The sequence below is a fragment of the Lissotriton vulgaris genome, chromosome 12, assembly GCF_964263255.1.
Source record: "Lissotriton vulgaris chromosome 12, aLisVul1.2, whole genome shotgun sequence".
Lineage (NCBI taxonomy): Eukaryota > Metazoa > Chordata > Amphibia > Caudata > Salamandridae > Lissotriton > Lissotriton vulgaris.
Window position 1 is genome coordinate 612,256,946 of NC_141700.1, and position 18,514 is coordinate 612,275,459.

General features: G+C 48.0%; 1 protein-coding gene across 2 annotated transcripts in view; it reads right to left on the reverse strand.

The window, feature by feature from the left end:
* ZFHX3 (zinc finger homeobox 3) overlaps positions 1-18,514 on the reverse strand; it is a 381,379-nt gene that overhangs the window by 15,939 nt on the left and 346,926 nt on the right. For both annotated transcript variants that reach the window (XM_086945559.1, XM_086945558.1), the window contains one exon: positions 15,820-15,931. In XM_086945559.1, the coding sequence (XP_086801685.1) occupies positions 15,820-15,931 (112 nt within the window). The remainder of the gene's footprint in view (positions 1-15,819; positions 15,932-18,514) is intronic.

Here is an 18,514-nt window from a genome sequence, read left to right on the forward strand (position 1 = left end):
TGCAGTTTAACATGGGGAGACAGGTGCATTAACTTTCTGCAAGGCCCATCCCTTTCAAGACGGTCATTGTGACACTGCGATAAGGCTTCTAGATCCATTCACCAATAGATGATCAACTCAACAAAGTAATTCCCCAAAATATAAGGCCTCACATGATGAACTGTGGAAAGATGACTGCAGAGAAAGCAACCAAGATACATTTGTGACTTCAACAATGCCAACCCCCATTTTTTTATACCTGTGCAAGACGCTTTTTGAAAGTCTAGGAACATTATCTTGAATTCACAATTGAACGTGACACAAAAGTATTATTGTATTGGATGTTCGTTAGTCTTGTTTTCTGACTAATTTGCAATTGCTTTGGTGTATTATATATATATTATTTATGTGTATGCATATAGTGTACAACGATTGTGTATGCAAAATGTGTATAATGATTACTGAATGGGTATATGGCATTCGGGCTATGACTAGACCTTTGTCTTTTTCATGTTTGAATAAATCACAAAAAAACAGAATCTTCCTTAATAAAAAGGTATAAATAAAATACTGGTTGAAACAAAAGTAAAATGTTTGACCTCCACGTTAATTCAAAATACGTTCATAAATACAGTAAGGCCCAGGCCCTCTCCTTTCTGTAAGCCACCAAGAAATGGGCATTCAGAGTAAAATGTCAATTTAAGGTGATTTGTCCTTGAAGGCAAGAAGGTAAAAGGGGTGGCAATTGAGGAAGTGGTGGTTTGGATTGATAGTGGGTTGCTAGGAGGGCTTCTACACTTGTGTCCGTGGGGCTGGATGGGGAAGTGCTCGAGAGGGTTAAAACACAGAGGGCAGGGATGTGGAGGAGTTACATTTGAGGAAAAAAAGGTAAAGTTGGTGAGGAAGAGGAGCTAAAGTAGGAGAACCCACTTAAAAACAGTGAAAAAAATCCAAGCTAGAGGTTTTTTTCACCAGGAAAGGATTTTACCAGGTTGATTTTGGTCAGCCTGATAAAAGCTATTTTAGGTGGATACATTTATCAAATCAGGTTAATCGAAAAAGATTGTTCCAAACAGTTTGATTAACATACAACAGATGTAACTTCAACAACATTGTTCAACGTGAGATGACCATCTCAAAGAAGTCAATAAAAGTTCAAAAATGGTCTTAATGTGCTCTACCATAAAGATTTGGTGAAGTCAGTGAGCTGAGCCTTATACAACACAATGTTACTCATCGGGATAACTCCTGGTGATTGAAATATAACCCTCGCACATTCTGTGTACTCTGCAATAAATGTGAGGCAATATCCTGCAAGAGATCTTCGCAACAGACTCGAGTTAGTCAAATGTGTAGGCCAAATGGCGATGGTGTAAGGAAGAAAGGTCCCACCCCTTTTTATAATGCAGCTAGGAGTATGACATGGATTGTTGCCCATAAATCCAAAGAACAAGAAAGGCAATCCCATGCAGAAGAATTCGTTGTACACATACCAACTATGCAACTATGGGGGTCCCTTCCTTGTTAGAACTATACTTAAGTCACCAGGCCTGGAGGAATGCTGCACCGTATAGTTAGAAATTCAGAATTCAGTGGTGGCACTATATAAAAGGTCGTCCAAGGATGTGCCTGCAGACTTCACATTAAAGTAACATTTAAAAAAAACTATTTCCCAGTCTCCATAAGTACATTTTGAGATACTTTTTGAAAAAGAATTGAGGTACTGGAGATAACACACTGAGCAGAAAAGATGGCAATGGACTGGGGTGATAAACGTTCTATGTCCCTTTTCTGGCCCTTTGCTTCTGCAGTTAAAGATGATAATTTGCCTCAGGTTACAGAGCTGGATGAATATACGGCCAGGGAGTCACAGTGCCCAATGCAGGCCTACTTGCAATGTCTGCTCTTTCGGGATTGGGTATGAGGCTAGCAATTAACTTAAAAAGCAAAAAATATTAGAGAGGAGACAGTGAAAGCTGAATGTGGCAGGGTCAGTAAAAGCACCTGGCACATTATCAGGCTCTAGGACTGTCTCAAGGCACTGTTGATACCTAACCTCTAACTGTACAGCCCAGTTTAAACGCCACCATATCACGAAATGTGAAAAAGTGGATGGATCTGCAAACTTCAGGGACATGTTGCATACTTGAAAGGTCACAATCCTGTTCATGTTCTGGTAAACTTTGAAGTGAAGGTGAATTCCTTTGTCTAGGCTGGAGTACAGTGTGTTAGTGCAATCTAGCCTGGATTTACCGCTGTGTCCCATCAATGAGCGCTCAATGAGAGGGAGAGCGGCATCAGATGTGCACAATGAAAACGGACATTCCTTATTACAGATGTCACTTGACTCTCATGGAAATGCTCTACTAAAAATTGACCACTGGGTTCTTTACTTTGAAGGGGTGTGATCATGTCTTCCCACCAGCAAGAGCAGCGATGATTAGAAAGACCACTGCATTGGCTCCATGTGGCCCAAACAAGATCACATCCGTTTCGGCTTTGAGCCAGCCTTCGCAAACTGCCATCAAACATGAGGTAAGTAAATCAAAGGAGAAGGACTCACTGGGTAGCTTGAGATTAAGTTGCCTATTTTTGTACGTAGGAGAGAATGATTTATGATAAAAAGGAGGACAGGGTAAACTGCAAAAGACAATAATGCGGCGTCTGAACTTAAGCAGCCAAGAATGATCCTTTGGGATCAGCCAAAGAGAAACCACTTAACAATGACAGGATTTACTTGGGCAACATGGACAATAAGGTCAAAAAGGAAAGCATGGTCTGTGGTGTTCAAAGCTGAAGACACTTTGAGAACTAGGATAGCTGAATACCAGACTTTCCCCACCAGGGGTTCGGGGGGCAACTAAGAGACACTAAGGAAGACCAGGAACCGTGCACGAGCTGTCTCACGTCGGACGTCGAGAACCAGGGGGTCCGGCGGGAGCACCAACAAGCCTTGGCAGCCTCAACACGTGTGGAAAGCATAGAAGAACCAACGTTGGGACCAGCAAGGGACTCACCAGGTGCAGGAGAGTCAGAGCAGGCCCCAAGCAAGCAGAGGAGCCTACTGAAACAGAAAAAGACCCTCTAGAGGACCCACCGGCCAAAGGCACAGCAGTCGCAAGTGGACCTCAAGCAGCTCACCAAAGATCAAGGCCCATGGTCCAGAGGATGTGGTGAGGACGCTGCTCTTGGCAGGAAGAGATGCTGGCGGCTGGAGCGTATTGTAGCCCAAAGATCAATGGAGTGCAGAGTCAACAAGCCTTGGCCAAGGCAAGACGATGAGGTACACAGGGGTTTGGTTCCAGTGGTTCCGACGAGGGAACCTGGCATCAAAATTGCGGACAGGTCAGGTCTTGAGGGAGTTTCAGAACCACCACCTGTGTTGCTGAGCCCTTCGAAGTCTGTGGGACATCAGGAGCAGCAGACCGTTCAGGTTTGTTGTGGTGCCTGCACATGCAGGGGAGTGACTCCTTCACTGCAAGGGAGATTACTTTGGGTGTCCTTGATGCCCACAGGTCTGTTGAAGATCCTGGAAGAAGCACAGACACAGACGACAAAGAAGACTTGCAGAACAGCGAGGCCAGGAGCAGCAGAAGTTTTCCTTGGTGCAGTCTCGGTTCCAGGCGAAGTCCACAAAAGTCCAAGTGTCCAGACAGTCGAAAAGTGACGTGGTTTCTGGCTTAAGTCTTGCCCCACGACAAATCGGAGGACCCACCCACAGGTAAGCCCTTTTATACCCTAAAAATAGGTTAGGACGACTCAGGGGTCCCTCCCAGAGGAGGGGCTAGATACGAGGGTAGGATACTCATGTCCTTTGTCCAGTTTCGTGCCAGAGCAGGAGTCAAGGGCTTCCAGAACTGGTTCCAACTGCAGTATGCAACGAGGACACCAAATGTGTCCTTCAAAGCAGTCTGGTGGCGCTGGCAGGCACCCTCCACCCCAGCCCAATACACCAAGACCCCCACCTACTGTGTAAGGAAACCTACTGTTCTACCTTCCCTTGCCCGAGCTTAGCTCAGCAGTAGGGGGGCAGAATCGTGTCTGGGGTCGTCAGCAGCACTAGCTTGCTGGCAGACCCTGGAAGGCTGTTACCTGGAGTACTGGGGGCTTCTTGGAGGAACCCCCAGTGCATAATGACAAATGACCACTATATGTATCAAAATGGCTGACCACACTTACAAAGCCTGGAGAATCGACTCTGGGGTTTGTAGGGGTGTTCTACTCAGGCAGGGGCAACCTCACACTTATAACCCAGCACCCTGCCTTCAGGATTGAATGGCCTCCCTTAGGGGTGACATAGGTTTTGAGTGTAGTGACCATAGATCTAAGAAAATGTACATCTGTTGTAAGTGGTTCTAGCACAAGCTTACAAAGGCTGCAATGGCATACCTGTAGTTACAGTGTGAGTGGTCTCTCAAGGGTGGCATAGTACATGCTGCAGGCCATCTGAAACCCCTGGTGTACCTATGCCGTGGGTACCTCAGAACAATATACTAGGGACATATAGGGGTACACCAGTAGCCAATTGTGGCGGTACAGAAGTACTTACCATGTTAAATTTAGGGAGGAAGCACCGTGACTGGGGTCCTGATTAGCAGGATCCCAGTCAGACTAGTCTAAAAAAACATACTGACACCATCCAAAAGTGGGGCTAATCATGAAAGCGGATCTTACTTTCCTACAATAATCATCCACAATGCCTGAGCCCTCAACCATATCTTCGGTGCTCGATTGGGAAAGCCTGCCTTACACAAATCATAGCTGCAAGGTTGATGGGCCTTCAGATCAAAGAATTGAACCCTAAATGGCCCTCCCTTTCCATGATAGTCAATTGCAGGCTCTGATGATATAAATCTGAGTCATTTAACTATTTATTATGTTGTTGCCCGGCATTGATGCATTCCTGGCACACTTTGTTAAACCCGCTTTTTTTACCTCATAGCATCAAAATCTGTAATGAGGACAGGGACTTTGTCTTCACAATGACAGAGCCAACCGATCTTTTGCCAAATATATTAGCCTAATACAATTACTCCTTAAAAAACTATATAAGACAGGCCATATCCAACCCGGAGAGTCAAACACTACCTCAGCAAGCTATTGACTGTAAGTGGTGGCCTCCCTTTGAACTCGTGCAATAATAAGGTGTCATACACTACGGTTGTTTTATTGCTTTTCACTTATGGTCTTCTAATGTCTCTTTTTACACTGTACCTTTTTAATTGTTAGCATTCGACCAGAAACCCGTATTTTATACGTGTTAACGCCACCAATAGGCACCTTACACTTCTATGCGAATGCTTATGTTTGCTGCTATGACTTCAGGTTCTTACTAGAACAGTTGCATTTATAAGGACATCCTAGTTACTGTTTTGCACTTTATTGTATTGTATTGTAATTGTGTTTGTATAGCGCTTATACCCTAGACGAGGCGTCAAAGCGCTTTTTCGGTAAGTAGCACGCTACTTCGGGACCCATAGAGGATTAGTGTTGAATGTAATATAGTGAAACATGCAAGTAAATTGTAAGTGGTGGATATGTTAGTCAGTTATTTGGATTCGAAAGGATAGCAGAAGGATAGAAGAGGAAAGAAGGTTTGTATTTATATAGCACTTCTAACCCCTGATGGGGTGTTGAAGCGCTTTTTTTGGCAAGTAGCATGCTACTCCGGAAACACAAAGGGTAGTGGTGAATTTGTATGGTGAAATATGAAAGTAATTTGAGAGGTGGATATTAGTCAGTTATTTGGAGTGAGAAGGATAGCGGAGGGATTATGTTTTTAAGCCACCAATAGGCACCTTACACTTCTATGCAAAGGCTTATGTCTGCGGCTAGGACTCCAGGTTCTACAATAGTTGCATTTATACGGACATCCTCGTTACTGTTTTGCTCTTTATATGCCTGTTACTAACGTCAGGCTTTTACTTAGAGCATTAATGTAACCTTCAAGACTTCTTTTAAGGTTCTCTTTGAGCACTTTACTTCCTCACCAGCATGTTTGTGACATTAGTTATAATTCAAGGCTCTCTTTTACCGCATTTTAATGTGCCCCTAAGACACTTGTAATGACTCATTTTAATGTATATTTTTGTCTAGACTGTCTACTGAAAGAACAAGTTACTTACCTTCGGTAACAATGTATCTGGTAGGAACATATTCTAGTTGAAGATTCCTTATTTTAGAATCTCCCCCAGGCGTTAGTATGGATCCGAGATTTTTCAACACAGTACCACGGCAACTCGGTATGTGGCGTTGGTCGGCTCCATGTCTGTCTTCGGCGCCGTGGGTGCCAGGATGATGTTGCGGGACCTATATAGACGCCCCCCATGCACGCTGTCAGTTCTTAACATGACTTTTCACGCCAGAAGCGCAGAGCCATGAAAGACACTGACCACTGGTGTGTCAAAACTAGGGTCCTTTAGGGGAGTCCATATCCCTAGAAATCAGTTCTCAGAATGGGAAGGAAGGGTGAGGCGGTAAGGAATTTACAACTAGAATAGGTCTCAATCAGATACATCATTACCAAAGGTAAATAACTTTTTCATTTATAGAGACGTCTAGTTGTAAATTCCTTACCTTAGAATAGATACCCCAGCAATACCAACCCCAGAGGAGGGTCTGCAAACCAAGATCACTCGAGGAAGTCCTGGGGGACCAAACAGGCAAAGAACTGTCCCTCTTGAGTAGGCTTTCCAGGGACCATATCAAAGACTGGGACTCTGCATACTAACACAGTGGTTGCAGCTGTTGCTCTAGTGGAGTGAGCACACAACCCACAGGAGGTTCCTTCTTTGTCAATGCTTAGCATATTTTAACCTCTTCAGCGCGGTGCAAATTTTCGCGCTGTGCTGAAGATTCGAAAAACGGGTGTGGTCATGACGGAACGGTTCCGTCATCAGCCCAGCCCAACCGACGCTGATGACGGAACCGTTCCGTCATAAGCATCAAAGGGGTTAATGTAGAGGACAATCCGTAGAGAGATGGTCATTTTTTGCACAGCCCAACCTTTTTGGGCGCCCACAGAGCCAATGAAGAGTTGATCATCCACCCGAAGTCTTTGGTAAGATAAAGTTAAAAAGAAAACGCATGTTGTGGGTCCAGGTGGTAGAGTCTCTCCTCTTCCTTGGAGAGATACTGGGGCAGGTAAACGGTGGGCAGAGTGATTGATTGTCCCAAATAAAAAGGCCGACCACTTTAGGAAGGAAGAAGCTTACGTTCAAGGCACCACTATATCCGGATGGACAGACAGATAGGGAGGCTTAGAAGATAGAGACTGAAGTTCGCTAACTCTGCGAGCAGAGGTTATGGCAATAATTAAAGCAGTTTTAAGAGTTAGAAGTCTGAGATATGAAGAGGCTCAAATGGAGCTCACATAAGAAAAGTCAAAACTAAATTCAAATCCCACTGGGGCATTATGAAAGGGGATGGAGGAAACAAGTAAGTAAGGCTCTCAAAGAACCTATTGACAATGGCAAACTTGAACAAGGATGGCTAATCCGGAAGTCTCAGAAAGGCAGATATAGCGCAAGATAACCCTTATGGGTGCCCGAATCAGAGCCCTGCTGGGCAAAAGAAAGTATGTACAAGAGAACCTCTGAAAGAGGTGCAGAAAGGGGATCAAAAGCCTTTGCTGTGCACCATGCCACAAACTTGTTTCATCTAAATGCGTATACCCATTGAGTGGAGGGACGCCAGGCTACCAAGATGACATTACAAACTTCGGGTTGAAGGTCTAAATCTGATAGATGCCGCTACTCAATCTCCACTCAAGGAGGTGGAGACTGGCCAGGTTTGGGTGAAGAACTGTCCCCTGCTGCTGCAACAGAAGTTTCTCCTGAAGGGGCAGTCTGATCAGAGGATCGATGGCCATACTCAGAAGGTCAGAATACCAGACTCTTCGTGCCCAATCCGGAACCACAAGAATGACTTGAGCCCAGTTGTGTTTGATCTTCTTGAGCACTCTGGCAGAAATGGTACAGGCGGAAAGGCATAGAGCAGGCCAAAGCTCCACTTGCGACGGCAAGTGTCGCCCCAACAAGTGCCGCCTTGGAAACTCCAACTTGTAATACTGCTGAGATTGCGCGTTCTCTTTGGAGGCGAATAGCTCTAACCAAGGCTCTTCCCACAGCTGAAAGAGACCTTGCACCGCCTCCGGATGGAGATGCCATTTGTGATCGACCAGGCACCAACAGCTGGGTTTGTCTGCTCTGGTGTTCAGATAATCCGCCAGGTGTTGAATCACCAGGGTTATGCCCTGATGTTCCAGCCATGTCCAGAAGCAGAGAGCCTCCTGACAAAAGGTCCACAACCCCACCCGCCCTGTTTGTTGCAGAACCACATGGTGGTGGCATTGTCCGTGAACACCTGCACCACTTCACCTTTGAGAAAGGGAAGGAATGCATAAATTGCCAGGAGCTCCAAGAGGTTCATATGGAGACCGGACTCCGCCGGAGACCAGATACCTCTGATCTCCACCTCTCCAAGGTGGCCGCCCCATCCCAGGAGTGACGCATCTGTCACCACCGTTAGATCTGTTTGGGGAAGGAAGATGGATCTGCCTCTGACCCAAACTTGGATTGTTAGCCACCACTGCAGTTTGTTGTACAATTGCCTACGAGATCCGGACATAGTCTGAATGATTCCTCTGATGCTGTGCCCACTGGAACTTCAGGTCCCACTGCAGAGCCCACATATGCCATCTGGCATGCTCCACCAGCAGGATGCAGGAGGCCAAGAGGCTCAAAGGCCCAGCAGCCTCAGAGTTACTCTCACCGAAAGCCAGGACAGAGCCTGAAACATCGGTGTAGGAAGCTGGCTCTGTATATAATACAGTAAAGTAAGGTATAGTGTGCACAGAGTCCAGGGAGTCCCCAGCGGTATAGCAGAGGTTAAATCAGGTAAGTACAAACAGCTCTCTTTGTGTTAGTGTGGGCGAGCAGTTAGGCTTATCTAGAGGGTGCGTTAAGCATTTATTGTATTCACTCAATCAAGACTGATACAGACACTCAGAGACTGAATCCATGCCAATTAGTAAGTATTAAAAAAGTATACTTGTATTGTATTTTTGAGAACCAAGCAGGCTTGGTACAGGTAGGTAAAATATACTTTCAATTGTAAACCTTTAGACAGAAATGAGATTGAGGATGGATATGCAGCGGTTACAGGTTTGTTTCACTTTCAAAAGCAGTATGAATTACACCATAATTACTTTCAGAATACCATTTCCATACTTTTGGATTACTTTGACTACTGGAGGTGGTATGCCTAGATAACACGCCTAAGGATCTCACAATACACAGTAAGTAAGACTTTTTATACTTTGCTGTTTAGGTCTCTTTTCTCGATACAAACATCAGTTCATCACTTACAACATTTTTGGCCCAAAATCTCATAACAAGGGTTCCTCTGGGAGAAAAAGTGTTAGCTGTATCTCAGGTAAGTACACAACTTATTAGTGGGATTTTGGGGATACGGACCATGATTCCCTAAGGTCTAGAAGGGCACTTGAGTTGCACCACTAGCTGCACTGGGGTGGCGGGGAGCAGAGTGTAGGGGCCCAATGCTAGACAAATCGGGCTACGGTGGCCTTCGGTTAGGGGCTGCTGAAGAGCAGGCACTTGGGTGTGGGATAAAGTTCCTGGGGTTAAGTCAACACTGCAGGGGAAAACAATCAGCACAGGAACTGCATCAACAGCGGCACCGGGGCGGCCAGGTGCAGAGTGCCAAAAAGATGTCGGGACCCTGTGCTTTTCAAAGGAGACCTTCGGTTCGGTGAAGTTGCTGCAGGCTTAGGCAGGGAAACTTCCTGAATGCGACCACCGGCTGTAAAGGTAAGTTGGGATCTTGGGGGATGCCTGGACACTGTTGGTTGGGCAACCCAAGGCCGTTGGGCATCAGGTGCAGGGGTCTCTTCTTACCAGCTCCGGTCACAGTCAGGGGGGACCCTTCAGGTTGAGGCTGCAGGCATCGTCTTGAAGCTTGAGGGAGGTCGGGGATCACAAGATCCCAGGTCAGGATCGCTGGGAGACCTCCTTGTGGTGTTGTGACACTTGAACTCAGGCGTTGGGCGTTGGGTGCAGAATCGTGGAGTCACCTGAATCCAGTTTCTGGTCCTGGAGTCTTTGTTGAGCAAATCCGGTGCTCACGGGAGACAGGTCTGTAAGGTGTGTGCAGGGCAGGTCCTCCGGGCCATAGGGGGCTGCGGGACACGCCAGTTTCTTCGCTGTAGGCAGGTTGGATTCGGGACAAGCCGGTAAGGCTGGGGCGAAAGCGGTAGGTGTCCTCTTCTTCCTGGGTCAGCACAGCTCTTCGATTCTTCTTTCTTCCTCGAATCTGAGGAGGCAAGGTTCAGGGTTACCCCTTAACACTAAATTTAGGGACGATAAAGGGGTGTGCAGGTCTGGACCGCTTGGTCCCTTCCTTGGGGTGAGTACACCCCCTATTATGCCACCATCTGGTGGGAGGTGGCATGAGCCTCTTCCTAATTGGCTGAGTTCCCCCTTCTTCAAGATGGAGGGGACTGAGATGTGTGCTTTACCTTACTTCCCCCACCTGAGGGGTGGAGTTGGCGAAGGTGGGCGCACCTCTCTTCCTAGCTTGGTTTTCGTACCGATTCTCCTGCCCAAAGTGGGGGCCAGAACCGGTGGGAGACAGTTGCTGGGGGCAACAAAAGGCAGGGACAGTTTCCAAAGATGGAAGGCCTTTAAAGATTCCCCTTCGTGGACCCAGCCCATCCTGGGGGAGCAGGCATGACATATCTGCCCAGGATGGGCTTTGTTTTTGGATCCAGAGAGCGGAAGCTCTCTACCCAGGGGTCCAGAAACCTGTCTGGTGGTGGCAAATGGTGGGCAGCTATTCAGGAACCACACCAGGGCTGGTTGCTTTTCAGGGGTAATCTCTAAGATGCCCTCTGAGTGCATTTTACATTAAATCCCACACTGGCAATCCGTTTGGGCTTAATGTGCTGAGAAGTTTGCTACCAAACTTACCAGTTTTTAGTAAAGCCTTTATGGAGCTGTGTAGTTCATACTGACCAACTCCCAGACCATATACTCTTTATGGCTTTACTTACAGTGTCTAAGAATGGACTTAGACACTGTAGGGGCACGGGTTCATGCCACTGTGCCTTCAACTAAGGGCTAGTGCACCCTGCTAGAGGGGTGACTTACCTAGGCCTCAGGCAGTGGGTTGTAGGCATGGCACACAGGGATGTGTGCCATGTCGAATCTTCACGTTTCTCTGCACCAAAACACGCCGCCTGCCGTGGCAGTGTCTGGATTTTCAGGTGCAGGGCCTCAAAGGGTGGCACAATAGGTGCTGCAGCCCTTAGCGGCCTTCCCTGTTTGGTCACAGTGCCCTTGGTACCCATGGCACCTTTTACAAGGGGCTTACTTGCGACAGGGATGTGCCAATTGTGGGTACATAGGTAAAGTCTTGGGAAAGAACACAGGCCCTGGGAACCTGATTGGCAGGGGCCCGGTCACATCAAGTCATGTTGCAACTGATGTCAGGCAAAAAGTGGAGGGTAACCATCCAAAAGGAGCATTTTCTTACAATCTGTATCATAGCCTGAATATCCCAGATGCGCTGCTCCGGAGGGTAGGCCCGAAACTGCACTGTGTCTAGAGCCACCCCGATGAAAGGGAGCCTCTGAGCAGGAGTCAGGTGTGACTTCAGCATGTTGATAGTGAACCCCAGCGAGTGCAGAAGGTCCGCTGTAGTCTGGAGGTGAGAGATGACAGCCTTGGGCGAGCTCACATTCAACAGCCAGTAGTTGAGATAAGAGGAAGACTGGTACCCCTGATGTATGCAGATGAGCTGTGACCACAGCCATCACCTTTGTGAACACCCGAGGGGCAATGGTAGGGCCAAAGGAGAGCACAGTAAACTGAAAGTGCTCATGGACCACTGTGAACCATAAGTAACGTCTGTGGGCAGGCTGGACAGGGATATGAAAATAGGCATCCTGCAAGTCCAACGCTACCATCTACCAGTCTCCTGGGTCGAAGGCAGAAAGGGCCTGGGCCAAATTGAGCATTGGGAACTTCTCCTTCCAGAGGTCTAGGATAGGATAGAATGCAGGTCTTTGTCCTTTTTGGGCACCAAAAAGTAGCTGTAACAACCAACAAGTCCTACTTCTGGTACAGGAACCCTCTAAAGCCTCCTTGCTGAGACAGCCTTAACTTCCTCAAGAGAAGCGCCAAATGATCCTCTGACATTCTGTTTTAGGAGTGTGGCATGGCGGGACAGGTAGCCTCGAAGGGAAGGAAGTAGCCCCTTTGAACGATCTGTAGAACCCATCTGTCAGACGTGATGGCGTATTCTGCCTCCGACTGGCCATTGATGGGCCTGAAACGTCAGACTAGGAGAGTTTGGAGGCAGTGGCGGGGGGAAGGCTGGACTTGCACGCCCACTGGCTCCCTGGTCCACGAGAACGCTAGGTCCCATGGCCATGCGGAGCCTGGATAGCTTGCATGACTCGGTGGCTGGGCTGGACAGGACATGGCTGGGCACCCCTTCCGTGAGGCCCAAGGATCTGGCCATAGCTCAAGAGTCCTTGAAGCGCTCAAGCGCTGAGTCTGCCTTGTCACCGAAAAAGGTGAGTGCCATCAAAGGACATGTCCATCAAAGTAGATTGGACATACCCGGAAAAGCCAGAAGTCCTCAACCAGGCATAATGTCTGAGTGCTACAGACAGTGCAACTGTTCTGCTCAGGGAGTCAGTGGTGTCCGGTCCACAGTGTATGATGAATTTGGTTGTGTCTCTCCCATCCTCAACTGCCTGGGAGAGAACGCCGGGGCATCCTCTGGGCACTGAGGCATCACCTGCACAAACATATCCCAGATGGTTTGGGAGTATAGGCCCAAGAGGCAAGCGGTATTCACTGACTGCAATTCAAAGCTGGGGGAAGAAAACATCCTCTTCCCAAGATGGTCCAGCATCTTGGATTCCCCATTTCTGGGTGCACAATGGAATGCGCCTTTTTTTTATATATCTTTATTGCTTTTTAAGTTTTCTATTACATTAGTCCACAGGCATCTGCACATTATCAATGTATCAACAATATCACTTGTTCCTTAACACTTTGCATACAAATCAAAATTTTAGCCTCCATTTGACGTCAGTCAGCCATGTCTAGGACGTTGGGGTTACATATATGTATACAAATGGAATGTGCCTTTTTAAGGTGAGAACTGGATAATGGATGTGGAGAAGTGTGGCTCACTGGTTAGAAGAGGCAGACCCTGAAGCAAAGGTCGGCCCGGGACCAGGGTTCAATTCCCGACGCGGCGGGGTCTTGGGTCAATGTCCGCGGACTCGATAATTCTCGCCTAGGTGCCTATACTAACCGTGGGTCCCACTCTGCAACTCTGGGCAATAGCTTGCTTAATCTCCACAACGGCCCTAGCAGCGCCGGGGATGCCTGGCTTCACCTTGGGGGTGCCCTCTCACAGGGAAAGCCAGGACGGGTTCCCCAGCGGTATACAGCGCCAGGATGCCCCGAGTGATGGAGTAACAGTGCGCTTTACAAGTATACATACATACATACATACATAACCAAGCTCTCAGGGGAGGGATGTTGCATGAGGAATGCTGGGTTGCCTGGAGCGGACGATTGCCCTGTCCACAGGAGCATCTGTGCTGGGCTTGGACCAAATGCCCAGAAGGACATCTGTGACGTCTTTATTGAAGGGCAAAAGGGGTTCTGAAGTGCAAGCCGCAGGCTGAAGCACCTCTGTCCGGAGATTAGTCCTGATTGCCACCAAAGGAAACTCAAGGTCAAGAAACTCGGCCGCCCTTCTCACCACCACGGCGAACGAAGTTCCCTCCTCCGTAGCCACTGTAGGGCGAGAAAGCAAGCTAATATCAGGGGAGGCGTCCAAACTACTGACCTCACCCAGGTCCATCTGCCAGTCCACAGGTTCTTCAGGTTGGTTGGTTAAAGGGTCCAGCTGCCCCTGACATTCCTCTTCACCACTTCCTGGCACAAAATCCATACCAGAGATGAACACAGGGACAAAAGTGCCTTCTGGTATCAGAATAGACATCAGTACGACTCAGTGTCCATATCGGGAACAAGGATGGGGTCTACGCTGACCGTGGGCACAGTCGACGTCAGGAGAATTGTTGCCTGGGCCGACGTTAGGGAAGGTCGAGGAAGATTGATTGGTGTTGGTCCATATCCGAGCACGGATCCATGGGGGCCTGCTGCAGTTGGGGCCAAAGCCACCGGCGTGGACAGCCTAGGGCCCCCAACCATCTCTGCAGGACCCGAAGGTGCCCCAGTGGAGCCGGGCTGCCCAAAAATGAGGTAGAGGGCTTCATAGAACTTCTGGATTTGGGCAGGAGATGCTCCGGCTCCTAGAAAAGTGGGGAGGCACAGAGTCATCTCAGAAGGAGGCTACGGGGACAGAGCTTTCGAGCAACATTGCTTTCGAACGAGTCCCGCGTCCCGTCGGCAGGGGTGGAGTCGAAGAACACCTGTGCTTTTTCGACTTCATGTTGTACTTACCTGACTTCCCCGACGACTTGGAATGAGACGAGGAGTGCGGGCTCCACGACCGTTCTTGGGACCTTCCTCTCGAACAAGAACGGGAGCGACAAGGAGCCAAGCGCCGGGCCTCAATCAGCTTTCGGGACCGCTCCCACAAAGCCTTTGGATTCATGGCATGGCACTCTGAGCACCACTTCGGGGCTTGGTCCCGCTACAGGCACCAAAGGCACAAGAGGTGCAGATGTGTCATTGACCTCATCGGACAGCAGGAGCAGCAAGGCTTGAAGCCAGTCCTACACTGAGACATCTTTGACACCAGGAGTCCAAGACTCAAAAAAATAGTTGACAAAAGTCAAAAAAAGGCTAGCCCAAAAACAGCTAAGGGGTAGCTCTCTCTGGATCTGCAGTTAAGATGGCGCGGAACAAGAAAGAACTGACATCAGTGCACATGGGCGGCTTCCATATAGGTCCTGCCACGTCATCCCGGCGTCCATGGCGCAGACTACTGATGCGGAGCCGACCAATGCCACCTACTGATACTCAGGGGTACTGCTGTTGAAAAATCTTCAGATCCAAACTGACGCCTGGGGGAAATCCACAGATAGTCTTCTTTCTCTCTACAAACATTGTAAATCTTTTAACTAATCATACAATAAAGGTGATTGTCTGCCTGCAATCCTCTCCAAACGGAAACGGACTAAGATAGCTGAATACCTCACTAGAGCTACATCAACAGGTTATCTCATAAGCAGAGAAATTCAGATTCAGCTGTATTTATGTTCATCAATTGTTTGAAACGCTACCCTTATTTTTCAAACTTCAAGATGTAGCCTAATTTGCCAGCCTTTGCCACACGTTTGTTGGAGATGGTGTCGTAAAGAAGATGGACTACAGCACTCTGGAGAAGTGGTTGGTTGCTACTTTGACAATAAATGCAGTTTATATTTTGAGCTGATAAAACTGCTTTTATTTTATTTTTTTAAAGGGGTGGGTGGGGGGGGGAGACCTTCCAGAAAATATAACTCTAAACAGTGCATATGGTACCTGATGAGCTAAGTACCTAACATCTAGGCTTAATGTGTGGTACCAAGATGTGTGATTGACGTTGACTGCAGCAATTTGTGCATACGTTGCAGGACTCATGCACATCTGGATGGGCCCTACTGCCCTTCCTTCTTTCTGAGGTCCGATGACATTAGCGCAGAGTTTATCTTGTGTGTTTTGCTTTAACACTACTCACGCCTGCTACTTACAACGCCAACCAACAGTTATGTTTTTGATGGGCGCAACAGAAACTGTTAAATCAATTATCGCTCTTATATTTATATTCCAGTATGAGACTAACCAGGCGGCTTCTCCTCTTCCTCTGTGCTGGCGTTTGTCCCCATAACTCCTCGATCTGTTGCTCCCACTGGTAAAAACATACTGCTTGGCATCATCTTTTCGGGCGTAGTTACCTGCACAAGAGAGAAAAAAATGATAAATACGTATTTTGCTTTCCGATTGGGGATCCATGGAGAGGCTTCGTTTGCAATAGCCTCCAAGTACTGCCCCCCTTCGGTCCCCTGGTGGCCCCCACCTTCCCTCAACCCAAGGCACCGGGCTCTGTGCCGTCGGCCGCTTCTGGGGCGCATCCTGCGTCAGTCCTGGGCATAATTAATGGTACACACTTGGAGAATGATTTTATTATTAATATTTTTCCTTTGTGTGCAATCTTGACTTTGATCGCTGACTATGTTTTGTCGCGGAGCTGTGAAAACTTCTTGTGCCGCCAATTAAGTGGATAAGTTGAAAGGCTCTCACCTTAAACTGCTGAAACGGTAATACAGCCCCTAATTAAATCCGATCCAGAGAAAAGGCGCGCAGGAGCGTGGAGCGGGGGTGGGGGTGCCTGTCAAGCGGCTCTCGCCGCGTGCGCACACACACTATGCGGAAAGCAAAGCAGACACGGGGGACGGGGGGCTGGGGGCTGGGGGCTACAAGAAGGGAGATGGGTGAAGAAAGAGGGAGGGAGGAAGGTGAGGTGGACACAGGGCGTGGACAACCAGAAGTAGAGAGAAGCCATGCGGCCTGTCAATATGGGTTCGCCATGTGCTCCCACAAAACAGAAACAAGGCGCAGGGCAACAAGAAGGGGTGTAATAAAGGGTGGAGGGCGAGAGGGAGGAAGTAGAGGTGGGTAGAGGGTAGTGGGAAGAGGAGAGGGGCGAACAGGGGCCACGTAAGGCTGCTTTTGTGGGAGGGCAACAAAAAGTTGTGTCGTTTGCGTAGGACTAAGGAGTCTTTTTTGGCAATAAACTGTATTTTCAAATTGTTTTTTATCAGCAGGACACCCCCATAGGGCAAAATAAACACTTTAGAAATGTTTATCATAATCATCACGGGGGACAGGAGAGGGGGTTAGAGAAAGTGACTGGAAAGAAGAGGCAGATAGATCGAAGATCAAAGGGACAAGACAAACAAGAGGCAGATAAATGATGATCGGCAGCAGAGGCAGGAGGGGAAGGTGAGAGGGAGTGAGAGGTGTGACAGAGAGGAAGAGAGGAAGAGAGAAGTTGGAGAGGCCAGATGGAGAAGTGAGGATGAGAGAAGGTGCGCACACGAGGGGATAAGACTGGAAGAGAAACCAAGTAGATAAAAGGAAACATATGCGATGAGATAAGGCGAGGAAGGAGAAGCTGAGGTAGATGGAAAGAGGAAAGTGAGAGACAAGCAAGGCAGAGAAACAGAGGTGGCTCGGTGGAGGGAGAGGGTAAGAAAGGCGAGAACAGTTTCGAAGAGAGGTGGCAGTGAAGGGGGGAGTTCAAGGGCTTTCATATCCGGGAAAGGACACAAAAGAGAAGAGACGCTCAAGGCACTGGGAAGGCAGTAATGCACAGAGCCGAAAAGATCGAGGCAACAAGGGAGGAAACGAAAGAGTGCTGGAGAGAAGGGAAGACACTTGGGGACTCCAACAAACTGAGAAGAGGAAGAGAGGGCGAAGATAAGACGGAGCCTGAAAGAGTAGAGGGATAAAGAGAAAGCAGATGAAGAGAAAGAAATGTGAAAGGGGTTAGGCAGATGAGAACAAGAAGGACAGGAGAAAAAAACGGCAAGCGTGAGAGGGCCAAAAAGAAAACCGGGAAGATGAGCAAGGAAAGGTGAGGGAAAAACAGGATTTGGGCTACAGTGATTTGGGATTTCTAAACAGGTAAAGTTATCGGGAAGGAGAGGTAAAGTGGCACAGAAATACAAGGGTCAAAGGAAAGAAAAGAGGGAATAAATGGTGTGTGGGGAGAGGGCGGAAGGGCAAAGTCAAATTGAAGGACATATGGAGAAAGAAAGGGTGCAAAGGGAGAGTAAGGGATATATTGGGTGCGTGAAGCATAGAGAAAGGCCACCTGCTATGGACAAAAAGAAAAAAGAGCATAGGCCGTAGGTGCAGGGAGAGACGGGGTAGACAAGGGAGCAGAATAAGAGGGAAATGTGGAGAGATTACAGAAAAAGGAGCAGGGGTACCTGGTGCAGCGAGAGATGGGGGAAAGGGAGAGGAAGGAAGCAAGGGTAGAAAAAGGTATGACGGAAGGAGAGAAAACAGAATGGGACTGTTTGAGGGAGGCGACAAAGGAAGATAGGGAAAAAAGGACAAAAGAAGAAAAAAAGCAAGGGGACAAAGCGGGAAGAGAGAGGTCAGAGGAAGGAAAAGGGACATAAGAACATATGAAGAACGGGGGACCAGGGAGATAGTGCTGGGAGAGAGCGAAATAGAGGGGACTTAAGCTGGGGTTATGGGGCGTACAGAGAACAAGAAAATAAGGAACATGTATATCAAAACAAATTAAGGTGGAAACAGAAAGGGCTAGTGGGTGAGGAAAAAATGAGGACGAGATATAGGGGAATATATGATGAGGAGGTAGGGAGAAGCAGCAGGTGTAATAGAGATGCAGAGAGAGAGGACATTAGACATATTGTGAACAAGCATTGGCAATGCCAATAGGTAAGATATTTGCTGACATCCTTTTGACTATGTCAAGGCTTGCTTTGTCTTGTCATGATTTTTGT